Below are 15,743 nucleotides of genomic sequence, written 5' to 3' on the forward strand. Positions count from 1 at the left end.
CCATGTTGACTAGGCTGGTCTCGAACTCCTGACCTCAAGTGATCTGTCTGCCTCACCTCCCAAAGTGCTGGGATTACAGGCACCTGGCTTAGCCTCTAAATTCTGATGAGTCGTCTTTGCCAGTGGAAACAGCGTCTCTACCATCTGAGGGGACTAACCCTGCATTGCCTGAGGAAACTGTAATAGCCTCCCTGGAGACAGCTGCCATGCAGGACAATGCCAGTTTCCCTCAGGATCCACCTCTAAAATATCTCATTGCTTCTAAACCTATAACTAGACTCAAGTCATAGAAAATGCCCCTAAAGGTGAAATACTAAACACGACCCATGAGGAGGTTCACCACACTCCAAGACTACTTGAATTTTCTAATTTACAGAAAAAAATCCAGGGAACATGTGTGGGAAGGGATACTAAGGGTGTGAGACAATGGTGGGAGGAATATAAAGTTGGATTGGGATGAATTTATTGATGAGGACTCACAAATCTGACAGTCTGCACTGAATGTTGCCATTCAGGGAGTTAGAAAGGTCTCTAACAGTTTGTTCAGCTGACTGGCTGAAATGTGACTCAAAAGGCAGCTCACAGTGAGCAAGTCAGGAATGCAGGGCCTGTCTCAGTTTAATGCAGAGAAAGGGATCCAAAGTCTGAGGGAGACTAAAATGTTGGAGTCAATTTGTCACTTCAGATGTATTTACCCACCCTGGAGAATTCAGAAAACACACCTTTTACCAAGACTGTAGGAAATAAATTTGTGAGGGAGGCCTAGCATCCTTGAAAAGCTCTGTGATCACTCTTATCTAAAGGGCAGACCTTGTAGTAGGAGCAATGGCCACTGAGTTGGGAAACTTAAATGCAATGAAAGTATCAGATCCTAGATGATAGGAAAGTGTCAACATTCAACCACCAAAGGCAAGGTGGGCATGGTTACCATAATGGAGAGCAGAGTCAAAGCAGCAATCAGAATAACCTGACCCATGTAAAAACTTACGGCATTGGCTAGTTGATCACACTGTTTCTGTCTAGAGTAGAAGCAAGATAGGCAGCTTCCCATAGTCTTACTTGATCTGTACCAAATAAGAAAACTCTAGGCCAAGTAAACGAGTCTAATTTGAATCATAAAAACAGAAAGTCACAGCCTCTTAATCAATTCCTTGACTTGAGCCGGTTTACAGAAACAGAAACTCTCAAATAAAGGCAGGGTAGATCTCAAGGAAGAACCCTCCCATACACTGCCAAAAATTTATACTGTTAATCATTATACCAGACATTTCCAAGGGACCTATGGCCTTTTACCAAGGCAATGGTTATGCACTGAATGTATGTGTACCCCTTCAATGTTTGTGTACCCCACAATTCATCTGTTGAAGCCCTAACCCCAGTGTGATGGTATTAGGAGATGGGCCCTTTGGGAGGTAATCAGAGTTAGGTGGGATCATGAGGATGAGATCCTTATGATGGGACTGGCGATCTTATAAGAAGAAGGGAGAGATCCCTCACCAAGAACCAAATTGACTGGCACTCTGATCTCAGACTCCCAGACTCCAGAACTCTGAGAAGTAAATGCCTGCCATTTAAGCCAAACAGTCTACAGCACATCTTGTTAGAGCAGCCAGCTATGGTTTAAATGTTTGTCCCCTCTAAAATTCATGTTGAAATTTAATTGCCATTGTGACAGTATTAAGAGGTGGGACCTTTAAGAGGTGATTAGGCCATGATGGCTCTGCCCTCTGGGATAAGGTTAATATTGTTATCAAACGGTGCGTTTGGCTCCACTTCGTCTCTTGCCCATCCACCTTCCGTCATGTGATGGCTCAGCAAAACAACCCTCATCAGGTGGCAGCACCTTTATCTCGACTTCCCAGCCTCCAGAAGTCAGTAAATTTCTGTTCACTACTAATTACCCGGTCTGTGGCATTTTGTTATAATAGCACAAAAGAGACTGAGACAGAATTGATCAGACTAAGATATTGTGCACTGAGAAAAAAATTAGACCTTTCAGAACACAGAAACCTATATCTGAAATAATTCAGCAAACCCAAAATGTCACTGTGGCCAACAAGTCAGAGTACAGGCTTTTGAAGGTCAGGTGACTGATGAAGTTTTATCTGAGGTTCACCTCACAGCAGGCCTAGTGGGTCCCTGAACCCACCTTGTGGGTTTTTTCCCACAGTTCCAGAATGTATAATTGAAACAGACCACACTCAACAGCTGGCAGAATCGCCACACTGGTTCCCTGACCTGTGGAGTGATGGCCATTATGGTAATAAAGGCCAGGTGGAACCCACTAGAAAGTGCCTCTACCTAGGAAAACAGTAAGCCAGAAGCAATACCACATCTCTGAAGGGACTGCAGAGATTTGTGTCAACATCAAGGACTTGAAAGATGCAGGGGTGAGGACTCTCATCACATCTCCATTCAACTTGCCTATTTGGCCTGTGCAGAAGACAGACAGATCTTAGAGAATGACAGTGGATTATTATAAGCTTAGCTAAGTGGTGACTCCAACTGAAGCTGCTATACTAAATGTATTTCATTGCTTGAGCAAATTAACACATCCCCTAATACATGATATGCAGCTATGATCTGAAAAATACCTTTACCTATACCCATCCACACAGCCTATCAGAAGCAGCTGCTTTCAGCTGGCAAGGCCAGCAATTTACCTTCACTGTCCTACTTAGGAAGAATACTAACTCTAGAGCCCCATGTCATAATTTAGTTTGGGGGATCTTGATTACCTTTTCCTTCCACAAAATATGACACTAGTCATTGAAGACATTATGCTCATTAGACCTAGTGAGCAAGAAGAAGCAACTATTCTTGATACTGGCAAGATATCTGCACGACAGAAAGTAGAAAATAAATCTGATAAAAATTCAGGTGACTTCTACCAGTGAAATTTCTAGATGTCCGGTGGTGTGAGGCATGTCAAGATATCCTTTCTAAGGGGAAGGAGAAGTTGCATCTGGCCACTCCCACAACCAACAGAATGGCACAATGTTGAGTGGTCCATCTGGATTTCTAAAGGCAAAATATTCTTCATTTGGTTGTGTAACTCTGGCCCATTTACCCAGTGACCCAAAAAGCCGCTAGTTTTGAGCAAGGCCCAGAACAAAGGGAAACTCTGCAATAGGTCCAGGCTGTCAGGCAAGACGCTCTGCTGCTTAGCCCACTTGATCAAGTGGTGTTTGAAGCAGCAGTTACAGATAGAAATCAAACAGTGCTTGAACCAGCAGTTACAGACAGAAATGCTGTTTAGCGCCTCTGACAGTTCCCTATAGGTCAGGTGCAGTGCAAGCATTTAGGATTTTGGAGCAAAGCCTTGTGATCCTCTGTGAATAACTACTCTCCTTTTGAGAAAAAACTATTGGCCTGCTACTGGGCCTTAAAGGAGAAACTGAACATGTAACCATGGGCCACTCACCAAGTTTCCATTCAACCTGAGTTGCCCATCATAAACTGGATGTCATCTGACTCACCAAGCTATAAAGCTGAGCATGTGCAGCAGCACCCCATCATGAAATGGAAGTGCTACATATGTAATTGGGCCCAACCAAGGCCTGGAAGGCACAAGTTACATAAAGAAGTACCCCAAAAGCCCCTGCTCCCCACTCCTGCTACACTACATTTTCTCTCCTAGTCAGCAACTACAACCTCATGGGGAATTTCCTACCCATCAGGTGACAATAGAAAAGAAGACAGAGACCTGGTTTGCAGATGGTTCTACATGATATGAAGAACCAAAAGTGGATGACTGTAGCACTTGCAGCCCCTTTCTGGGACATCCCTGAAGTGCAGCTGGTTGTTCACTTTCCTTGGAAGAAGAAATAGCCAGATGTGATTAAATACCAGTTTATGGGCTACACCAATGCCTGGGTTGTATGGCAAAGATATTTGTGTCCCATGTGAATGTTCACCAAAGGGTGACCTCAGTAGAGGAGAATTTTAATAATCAAGTAGACAGGATGACTCATTCTTTCCCCAGCCAGCTATTCTCATCCATGTGCTCAGGAAACAAGTACTCACAGTGGCAGAGCTGGAAGCAATGCATGGGCTCAGCATCATGGACTTCCTCTCAACAACTGACCTGGCTATTGCTGCTGCTAAGTGCCCAGATTCTCCAGTAGCAAAGTCCGATCCTGAGTCCCCAGTATGACACTATTCCCTAGGTTAGTCAGTCAGCTGCCTGGTGGCAGGCTGATTTTTCCCCTTCCATCATGAAAGAGGCAGTGCTTTGTTCTTACTGGGATAGACACGCACTCTTGATATAGATTTGCCATCCCTGTAGCAACACTCCTGTGAACTACCAAAACTACCTTCTGTGGATGTACAAAATTCCTCCCCCACCATTGTAATATTCTACACAGCACTACTTCAAACCAAAGAATTCACTTGATAGCAAAAAAGTGAGGTAATGGGCCTATGCACATGGAATTCAGTAGTCTTACCATGTTCCTTCCCCACCATCCTGAAGCAGCTGGCTGACAGCATGGTGGAAATGCCTTTTGGAGACTCAGTTACAGTGCCACTAAGTAGCAATACCTTACAGTGCTGGGGCAAGGTTCTCCAAAAGGCTGTATATGCTCTCAATCAGCAGCCAACATCTAATGCTGTTTTTCCCATAACCAGGATTCATGCGTCCAGGTATCAAGGGGTGGAAATGGGAGGAACACCACTCAACATTATCCATAGTGACCCACTAGCAAAATTTTGTTTCCTGTTCCTATGACTTTATGCTCTACTGGACTAGAGGCCTTAGTTCCAAAGGGAGGACTGCTGCCACCAGGAGCCACAATAATGATTCCACTGAACTAGAAATTAAGCCAGCAGCCCAGTCACAATGGCTCCTCATACCTCTGAGTCAACAGGCAAAGAAGGCAGTTTCTATGCCAGGTAGAATTACTGATCCGAACTACCAAAGGAAAATTGGCCTACTACTCCACAATGGAGGCAAGGAAGAGTATGTCTAGAATGCCAGAGATCCCTTAGGGCATCTCTTAATGTTACCATGCTCCATGATCAAGTTTAAGTTCAATGGAAAACTATAACAATCCAATCTAGGCAGGACTACAAATGGCCCAGACCCTTCAAGAATGACACTTTGGGTCACCCTAACAGATAAAGAACCAGAAACAGCTAATGTGCTTGCTGAAGGCAAAGGGAATACAGAACGGGTGGAAGTTAGTTATAAATACCAGCTACAACCACGTGACCAGTTACAGAAACAAAGACTGTTTCATTAAGAATAGCTGCATGTGTGTATGTGTGTGTGCATACACACACACACATGTATTGAGCAAATATGTTTTCATTCCTTATCCCTTTATCATGCAACATAAGATATATTGACTTGATATTACAGTATTTAAGTATTGTTCATTTTACATCCCAGTATTTAAGTTATGGGATATCAAGAAGAAGAATAAACATCACTCAAAGACTTTACCTCCTTTTCTGGGAAAGAGGTTAGCGAGGTTTTACTTGTATGCAGGACAGTGGTATTATATCATGCTAGGTGGAATTATGCCCTTAACAAGGTCCACATTTGGAGATTTGGTATGGTTTAACAAGGTGTCTAGTTGACAAGGAGTGGATTTTTTGATTAGGGTTAATTTTACCCTTTTTAGTAAGGTTAATTTGATCCACAGAATTCCCAGATATTTAATCAAACGTAATTACGGATGTCTCTGTAAGGGTGATTTTGGATGAGATTAACATTGAAATCAGTAGACTCAGTAAAGCAGACTGCCCACCCTATTGGAGGTGGGCCTCATCCAATCAATTTCAAACTCGAATGAAAAGGCCAGTCCTCCCTGAAGTAAGAGAAAAGTCTTCCTGAAGGTCTTTGGAGTGAGACATCAGCTGTTTTCCTGCCTCTGGAATTGAACTGAAACACTAGCTCTTCCATGGTCATGAGCCTGCCAGACTTCTAATTGGAACTATACCATCAGCTCTACAGGGTCTCCAGATTGCTGACTCTCCCTGCAGATCTGACACTTAGCAGCCTCCACAATCACATAGCCAGTTCATATATGGGCTCGTGCTATTATGCAGGATTTATTACATGAATCTAATATATCAGAGTCCTCCAGGAGCATATATTCGATTTTCATGTAATAAATATATAAGATTACACATTTAATATAGTATATATGTAAATTATATATTATATATTAATATTAGATTCATGTAATAAGTCCTCCAGATTATATATACAGTAATATCTACAGTAATGTGTCACTTAACAACAGGGATATGATCTGAGAAGTGAGTTGTTGGGTGATTTTGTCATTGTGCAAACATCACAGTGTGCACTTAAACAAACCTAGGTGGTACAGCCTACTACACATCTGGGCTCTGTGGTACAGCCTACCGCTCCTAGGCTACAAATGTGTACACCATGACACTGGACTAAACACTGTAGGCAACGGTAACATGCAATGGCATCTAAACATAGAAAAGATATCTAAACATTAGATCTAAACATAGAAACATTACAGTAAAAATACAGTCTTATAATTTTATGAGACCACTGTTGTATATGCAGTCTCTCACTGACCAAAATGTTGTTATGTGGTATACAACTGTATACATAAACACGCAACACAATGGTTCCATTTATCTGGAGAACACTAACTATACAGAGGGAAACCAGTCAAGACTGAAGAGGAACAGAGGACTTCTGTTCAGACTTATATGAACAAATTGAAATAAACAGAATACTCGATGCCACTAATCAACTGAAGGCACAATCAGGCCAATGGTTAACAATATACAAGTCAATTAATGGAAAGTACATAGGAAATTAACCAAACCAAAAGAGAGAGAGAAAAACAGATAGAGAATTAGTAACTCTAGAGAAATCAGGAAAGTAATTATAACTTACTATATGGTTTAGTTGTGAAGAGCATTAATGTGGCCATTATACAATACACAGTCAACACTGCCCTAACTAAAATTACAATTAATCCATATTGGGAGGATGAAGAATGGAAAATGAGCATAGGTATGACGGGAGTTGTTAAGGGTTGAAAGAAGAGAAGGAAAGAAAACTAACTCATCTTCTACAGTAAAAGATTAATAACTAATGCCTAGAACAAAAAAATCAAAACTAGCATTGCCAAGAGATTATCTAAAAACTTAGCACAAGTTAACAAAAATCTTAGCCAGAAAAGGTAAAACTGCCTCAAGTGATAGGAATACTGGGTGGGAACAGTCCTTATTTGTTCATACTATACATTATACAATAATTTGGTTCTCTATGTGTATGCCCTCGATAAAAATAAGAACTTTAAAAAAAAATACATAAATTTTTTTAAATCCCAAATATCTATCAGTAAGAAAATAACTAAATCATGATCCATTTATCTAATGGAATACTTTAATATACTATGATATAAATATATCAATATAGACGAATTTCAAGAAAATGCTGAGTGAACAATGCAAACAGCAGACCCATGTGCACAATTCAACATTATTAAAACTAGAGGATACTACAAATGTATTTGTGCGTGTGTGTGCACGATACACAAAAAAACATAAAAAGATATAGACAGTAAAAATTAGAAAACATCAACTGAATCTGTGCATACTAAATTCATGATCATGACTGCCTCCAAAGAAGGAAGAAAGGAAATATGATGAGAAACAAGAGAGCCTCAACTTTATCAATAATGTTTCATTACCTTTTTTAAAATATCTAAATCAAAAATAAATAATATCAAAGCAATCAATTATAAATGATGATATCTTACTTGAGCCAAAGATGACTTGACACTGAGCATCATAATACTGGCACATGCCGTTGTAGCAATAGGCTTTGTTATTCTGGCAAGGATATCCATTCTGAATAAAAACATCTGGCTGACAGAACTGAGAAGAACCATTGCAATACTCTGGAACATCACACTCACTGGTTTTTCCTCGGCATAAAGTACCTCCTGGTAGGAACTAGTGAAATAAAATGCAATTAAACAGAAGTATCAGGATAATGTCCACAAATTAATCAAATGTGAAACCACAGAATTTACATCTACAAAGCATTCTAACAATAACAAAAGATTAACCCAACAGAAAAATGAACAATGGCTAACAATAGGTAATTCATGTAAGTCCTAACTATGGAAAGTAAAGAAACATAACCTCATTTGTAACCAAAAGAAATGCAAACTAAATAAAAATACAAGAACCCTTTACACCTACTGAACTAACTAGGAGTATAGTGCTCACTAGTAACCAATATTGGCATAAGGAAACAAGTATTTGATAACACTGTTGGTAGAAGTACAGACTGGCACATTTGTGAAAGATATATAAAATGTATATCAAAACTTAGTATGAATATTCTGCACCAGTGATTTCTCTTATAAGCAGTAATTGGAAGCAATCAAAATGTCCATCATTAGTTAACTAAAGAAATTATGGTACAACTGTATAAGTAATATTACTTAAATAACTATGTATTATAGAACTACATGAATGGGAAAAAAAAGTTCATCGTGTCATATTGAAAAAAGCAGGTAATAAAAATATATGTATCTGTGCTTACCCACTTAAGAACACACACACACACATACAATCACATTTGTATAGAAAAAACGTGATTATATTAACAAATTATCAACAATGGCTACCTGAAGAGTATAAAATGATAGAGGCTCTTTCATGCTCTACTTTCTATGGTTTTGTGTTATTTAATTATTGCTAACAAGCATATATGTTACTCTAAAAATCAGGAAAAAAAAAGTTTCTACTTAGAAAACAATCTCAACAGACCGTTTAATGTAAAAGAGTGTGCTTTAAAATTACACACAAGTGGCATAAAATTTTTCCCATGACCATAAAATAAAAATAGTGCTCACTCAGAAATCTCAAAAAACAAATTTTGATATACACAGATTTTCCTTTTCTTTTTTTTTATTGTTCCCAAGAGGGAGGAATTCCTTACCCGACAGTCTTTACAACAGTCACCATATGCACACTCAGCAAATGATTTAAGCTTACAGGTACTTCCTTCACAGCAAGGGTCCAATTCACATTCCTGTGAACATAAAATGACTGTCAATAAAGAAATTAGTTATTGACATTAATATTCATTAATAAAATTCTTATCTTTCACCTAAAATCTACTTCATTCTAACATGACTGTAGCAGTTACCCTCCAGAAACAGTCGCTTACTGTTTCTGGATTTAACAGTGTCTCTTCAGATGCAAGTATTTAGGTCTCAACATATTTCAAAGGAAAGAAATCATATAGTATGTGCCTTACTTAGTCTGTTTAGAATGCCATAACAAAATACCACAGGTTTAAACTGCAGAAATTTATTTTCTCACAGTTCTTGAGGCTAGAAATCCAAGATCAAGGTTCCTATTAGTTCCGTTTCTGGTGAGGACTCTCTTCCTGACTTGCAGAGGGCTGTCTTCTTTCTGTGTACTAACATAGCCCTTCCTCAGTGCATATGGGCAGAGAAAAGGCAAGATGTTTGGTGTCTCTTCTTACAAGGACACTGATCCTAGTGGATCAGGGCCCCACCCTTATGACCTCATTTAACTTTAATTACTTCCTTAAAGGCCCCATTTCCAAATGTAGCCGTGCCGGTGGTTGGGTTCCAACACATGAGTTTTGGGGAAGCACAAACATTCCTTTCATAACAGTACGTCTGATGATCACAGAGAGGTTAGCATCCATAAAGACATTTATCTTCATGCTCAGGGTCTAACTTCTCTGTTGGGTGGCTCTTCACCCTAGTTGAACACTCTTTTTACCTTGCTTGGCTTCTCTCACCATACTCTGGGCCACCACGGCTCCTTCTTACCCCCAAACTCCCACCCACAGAGACATCTTCTCTGTTAAAATAGCAACGTCAATGTTCTGTTCTGTATTCTGTGGTACAGCTTTATAAGGTGTTATCACTAAGGAAAACTGGGTGAAAAGTACATAGGACTCTATATTATTTTGCAACTTCCTGTCAGATTATAATTATTTCATAATAAACATTTAAAAATAAATGTACTTTAATGCACGTCTTGAAATATACCAAAAAAAAAAGTCAAAATGCATCATGGAACTAAATGTGAAACCTAAAACTATAAAACTTCTAGGAGAAAACCTTTGCAACTGTGGAGTAGGCAAGAAGTCCTTAGATAGGACACCCAAAGAACAACCGATAAAATTACAAGTTTATAAAATAAACTTCATCAACATGTAAAAGTTCTGCTCTTCAAAAGATACTGCTAAGCTAATTAAAGGCAAGCTACAACTTGGAAAAAATATTGACAATCTGATAGAGAAGTTGTATACAGAATACACAAAGTATTCTCAAAACTCAATAATAAGTAATCAAAATTTTTAAATGAGGGGAAAGAGGTGAACAGTCATATCACCACAAGATAGCCTGATGGCAAATAAGCACATGAAAACACACTCAACACATCATTAGTCACTAAAGAAATACAAATAAAACCTCAATGAGTCACCACCTCACACTCAATAGAATGGCTAAAATTAAAGACTCACCACATGAAGTATTGGTGAGGATACGAAACAATGAGAACTCTCATACACTAAGGATGGAAATGAGAAATGGTACAATTACTTTAGAAAACAGTTTGAGAGTTTCTTGAAAAGTTAAATACCTCTACCATCTAACCAAGTCATTCCACTCCGGGGCATTTACCCAACAGAATTAAAAACGTAAGTTCACATAAAGATTTGTAGGTGAATGCTGGCCAGTTCAAAAACACTTTAGGACAGTTGGCTTCATGAAAGAATAGGGAATCAGGAAATAGACAATGTATATAAGAACTTAGGTTATCGTAAAGGAACCTTTTTAAATGGTTCCACAACAACTGATCGTTAGTGGATAAGTTTAATTTCCAAGTTTACTCCATATGCCCCCTCCTCAAAGAGCTAACATAAAAATTTTAAATTTAACAAAAACTAAAATAATCTGTAGAGGGGCTATGATGATGATCTATATATAAGAATACTAAAAGCCAGCTAAAGATACAAATTTCTGAAACCATTACAGGAAAAATATTAGTAAATTTGCCTTCATTTAAATTTTAAATTTCAACATAAAATGTAACCTATAAAAAGTTAAATAAGCTATAAATAAAGAATATTAGAACATATATAACAAAGGAGTTATGCCCATCTTACAGAAAGAGGCCTAAAAATCAATTTAAAATAAAGATTCAATGAATCAAGAGAACTGATAATACATAAAATAATAATTCATAGAAGAAAATGATGCCTATAATCTATAATCATATGAAAATCTGTAAACTAAAATAGTATCTTCTTATTTTTTACCCATCAGCTTGCCAAAATTAAGAAAACATATTATCCTGTGCTAGTAAGACTATGGATACACAATGGCATAATATACTGTTGTCAGAAATGCAAACTGACCCAGACTATTTATAGGAAATTCATTAGCTTCTGATATAAGTTAAAATGTACATGCTTTTAGATCCAATAATTCTACCTTTATGTACAATAACTATCACAGAAAAATATTTGTATATATACACATGACGTGTGTATATCTATATATATATACACATGAGGTGTGTATGTCTGTATATATACACATGAGTTGTGTACAAGGATGTATATTGCAGCACTGTTTACAATAGAAAACACTAATTACAGTAATTAGAGTATGGTTAAATAAATCATAGTAAATCCTTACATTGGAATATTGTTCAGCAAATTAAAAGGGTGATGTCTACATAATAAAATGATACAGAAAAATATCCAGGATATCGAAATAGAAAAAAATCTGCACACAACAGATTTTAAGTCAATTTTCAACAATATTAAATCTGATTTTATTTATACACAAAAACAAAAGCCAGAGTGGCATCACCAAAATGGGAGAATAGAAAGCCCTGGATTCTCCTTCCTCCAACAGGCAGTGCTGCAATAAACATCCCTGTACACATCCCATGTGCATATATACAAATATTTCTCTAAGACAGTTACATAAAGGTAGAATTACTAGATCTAAAAGCATGTGCATTTTAACTTTCATTGGAGGCTAACAAATTTCCTATAAAAAGTCAGCAATTCAACAGTAACACGCTAATCAATTCCCTTTGTAAGAAATCCAGAAACTAGTTGAGAGGCTACTACAATTGCAGGCAATTGTACCAGTAGAAACCAGTAGGAAAACTGAAGATCCTTTCTCGCCACAATCCCAACCCATGACATGGCATATAAGATCAGGAGGAAACAGCTCTCAGTATCTCCCTGAGGAGAGAAAGAGTTGGGCCACACATCCAGTATTACAGTTTTTTAGAGTGCTTCCTGAGGGACTACCTTCCCTCTCATCTGTCTCTGATGACATATAGGACTTGAAATATATTAGATCCCTGGGAGTTTCAGAGAACAAAGGTGGCAGGTTAAACTAGCATGTGGACACTTGCCACAGCTCCTCATCCTGTCTCAACACAAAGTAAATGGATAATAATAATAATACTTAAAAAAAAAAAAAAAAAAAGCTCCTAGCTTCTCCCGGAGGACCACACACCAAATGCTACAATTTTTCTAGGAGCTACCCAAGGAATTGGCTTTTCTCTCTCCTCTCTCAGAGCACAGATGGAGCTGGTATATGCTAGATCCCTGAAGGCCACAAAGAACAAAGGTAGTTGTTCCAACTATTGCTCAGACACTTGCCACAGTTCCTTTACCCAGTTTAACACAGTGATTTAAATAAATAAATAAATAAATAAAATACCACTTCCAAGCTTTGCCCTGAAAAGAGAAACAGTTGGACCATGTGTCACATGTTGCAACTTTTCTAGTGATTGCCCAACAAATCACTTCTTTCTCCCCTTTCGGAACACTGATGGGCTCCAGCACAGTGTAGACACCAGGGGGCTAACAACAACAGAAACAGCAGTTTTAACAAACATGAAAGTTTGAGAGGCCCAAAAAAGCTCTGGCCAGGTTAATTAGTAAAGAAGGTCTTCTCACTATTCTTCAGGGCTGAAGAATACACCAACCTAATGGAAAAATGCAACAGAGGAGTTCAACAGCAGATCACAGCAAACAGAAGGAAGATTCAACAAACTCAAAGTCAGGTTACCTTATCAAGTCAGAGGAGCAAAAAGAGAAAGAAATACAAGTGAATAAAGCTTAAGGGATTTATGAGACAGCATCAAGAGACCAATATACATACTGTGGCAATCCCACAAGGAGCAGACAAAGAAAAAGTACCAAAAAGCTTATTTCAAAGAGGTAGTGGGTGAAATTTTCCCAAATCTGGGGAAAGAAATGGACGTCCACATGCAGGAATCCCAAAGAATCTTAAGTAAGAGGAATCGAAAGAAATCAACACCAAGAAACATTACACTCAAATTATCAAAAGACAAAGAATTTTGAAAAGCAGTAAGAAAGACAGCAACTCATCACACACAAGGGAACCCGCATCAGGCCATTAGTGGATTTTTCAGCAGAAATCTTGTAGACCAGAAGGGAATGAGGTGACATATTAAACTAATGAAAGAAAAAACTGCCAAGAAAGAATCCTATATCTGGCAAAACTATCCTTTAAAAATGAAGAAGACATTAAGACTTTCCTAGAAAAACAAAAGCAGAGGAGTTCATCATGACTAGACCTTTCTTCTAAGAAATGTGAAATGGAGTTCTTCAACTTGAAATGAAAGACTGCTAGACAGCAACACAGGAGCATAAGAAAGTATAAAATTAATTAGTAAGAATAAATATATAGACAAATGCAAAATACTGGGTTGCTGTTAATGGTACTGAGTAAATCACTTTCACTTCTAGTGTAAATTTAGAAGAAAAAGCATAAAATATAAACTACAGGCCAGGCACACTGGCTCACGCCTGTAATCCCAGCACTTTGGGAGGCCGAGGCAGGCAGATCACTTGAGGTCAAGAGTTTGAGACCAGCCTGGACAACATGGTGAAACCCCGTCTCCATTAAAAATACAAAAATTAGGCAATCATGGTGGCAGGCACCTGTAATCCCAGCTACTCGGGAGGCTGAGGCAGAAGAATCACTTGAACCCAGGAGGCAGAGGTTGCAGTGAGCCATGGCACCATTACACTCCAGCCTGGACAAGAGCAAAACTCCATCTCAAAAACAAAAACAAAAACAAACTAAAAAATATGTTGAAAGATACACAGTATTAATGGATTGTAAACTGTAACAACAACATAAACTGTGTAATGGGAGAACTTAAAGTGAAGAGTTTTTGTCTGTAATTGATGTTATGTTGTTATCAGCTTAAAAACACTGTTATTACTACAAGGTATTTTAGGTACACTCCAAGGTAACCATAAACAAATACTTATAGAAGGAAGTTACATAAAAGAAAAAGGAATAGGGATAAAAGAACATCAACACACAAACAAAATATACAGAACATTCTCCCCCACAGTGGCAGAATACATACTATTCTCAGGCACACATGGAACTCTCTCTAGGCTCACATGTTAGGTCACAAAACAGGTCTTTAGAAATTTAAGAAGACTGAAATCATACCAAATGTATTTTCTGACCAGAATGGATGAAACTAGCAATTAGAATAGAAAAAGATGGCAATAAAAGGAAAATGGAAACATCACCAATATGTGGAAATTAAACAACACACTTTGGGACAACCAATGGGTCAAAAAGGGAATCAAACACAAAATTAAAAAATACTTTTGGACAAACAAAAAACACAATATGTAAAAACTTACGAAATACAGCAAAAATAATACTAAAAGGAGCCGGACGTGATGGCTCACACCTGTAATCCCAGCACTTTGGGAGACCTAGGCAGGTAGATCACCTGAGGTCAGGAGTTCAAGACCAGCCTGGTCAACATGGCAAAACCCCATCTCTACTAAAAAATTAGCCAGGCATGGTGGTGAGCGCCTGTAATCCCAGCTACTCAGGAAGCTGAGGCACAAGAATCGCTAGAACCCAGGAGGTGGAGGTTGCAATGAACCAAGATTGTGCCACTACACTCCAGCCCTGACAACACAGTGAGACTCTGTCCAAAAAAAAACCTCAAATAAACAATCTAACTTTACAAACCAAGCAACTTGAAAAGCAACAGAAAATTTAAACTCAAAATTATCATAAGGAAAATAATGAACTTCAGATCAGAAATAAAATTGAGACTAGAAAAAGAATTGAAAAATCAGCAAAACCAAGAGTTAGTATTTTTCAAAAGATAAGCAATATTGACCAACCTTAGCTAAGAAAAAGAAAGAGAAGACTCAAAATCAGAAATGAGAAAGGAGACATTTCAACTGATGCCATAAATAAAAAAACTACAGGCCAATGTGCCAAATAAATACAGATGTAAAATCTTCAACAAAATACTAGCAAACCAAATTCAGTAGCACATTGGAAGTAAAATACACCTGACCTAGTAGAATTTATCCTTGGATATAAATTGGGATAGTTTGATATACAAAAATCGATTAATGAGACCAGGTGCAGTGGTGCACACCTGTAATCCTATCACTCTGGGTGTCTTAGGCAGCCAGACTGCTTGAGTTCAGGAGTTTGAGACCAGTCTAGGTAACGTGGCAAAATTCCTTCTCTACAAAAAATACAAAAATTTGTCAGGCATGGTGGCATATGCCTGTAGTCCCAACTACTCAAGAGGCTGAGGCACGAGAATCACTTGAGCCCATTAGGTCAAAGCTGCAGTGAGCTGTGTTAGCAGCACTGCACTCCAGCCTGGGCAACAGTGAGACTCTGTCTCAA

General features: G+C 38.3%; 1 protein-coding gene across 2 annotated transcripts in view; it reads right to left on the reverse strand.

The window, feature by feature from the left end:
- Nucleotides 1-15,743, reverse strand: part of ADAM9 (ADAM metallopeptidase domain 9) — a 116,965-nt gene that overhangs the window by 47,748 nt on the left and 53,474 nt on the right. For both annotated transcript variants that reach the window (XR_001003861.1, XM_011960675.1), the window contains exons 13-14: nucleotides 8,951-9,043; nucleotides 7,758-7,953 (exon numbers count right to left, since the gene is read on the reverse strand). Coding sequence is in view for 1 of the 2 variants with exons in the window: in XM_011960675.1 (XP_011816065.1) it covers nucleotides 7,758-7,953; nucleotides 8,951-9,043 (289 nt within the window). In the remaining variant the exon portion in view is untranslated. The remainder of the gene's footprint in view (nucleotides 1-7,757; nucleotides 7,954-8,950; nucleotides 9,044-15,743) is intronic.

This window comes from Colobus angolensis, unplaced genomic scaffold (assembly GCF_000951035.1).
Source record: "Colobus angolensis palliatus isolate OR3802 unplaced genomic scaffold, Cang.pa_1.0 Scaffold52, whole genome shotgun sequence".
In the NCBI taxonomy this organism is placed as follows: Eukaryota; Metazoa; Chordata; class Mammalia; order Primates; family Cercopithecidae; genus Colobus; species Colobus angolensis.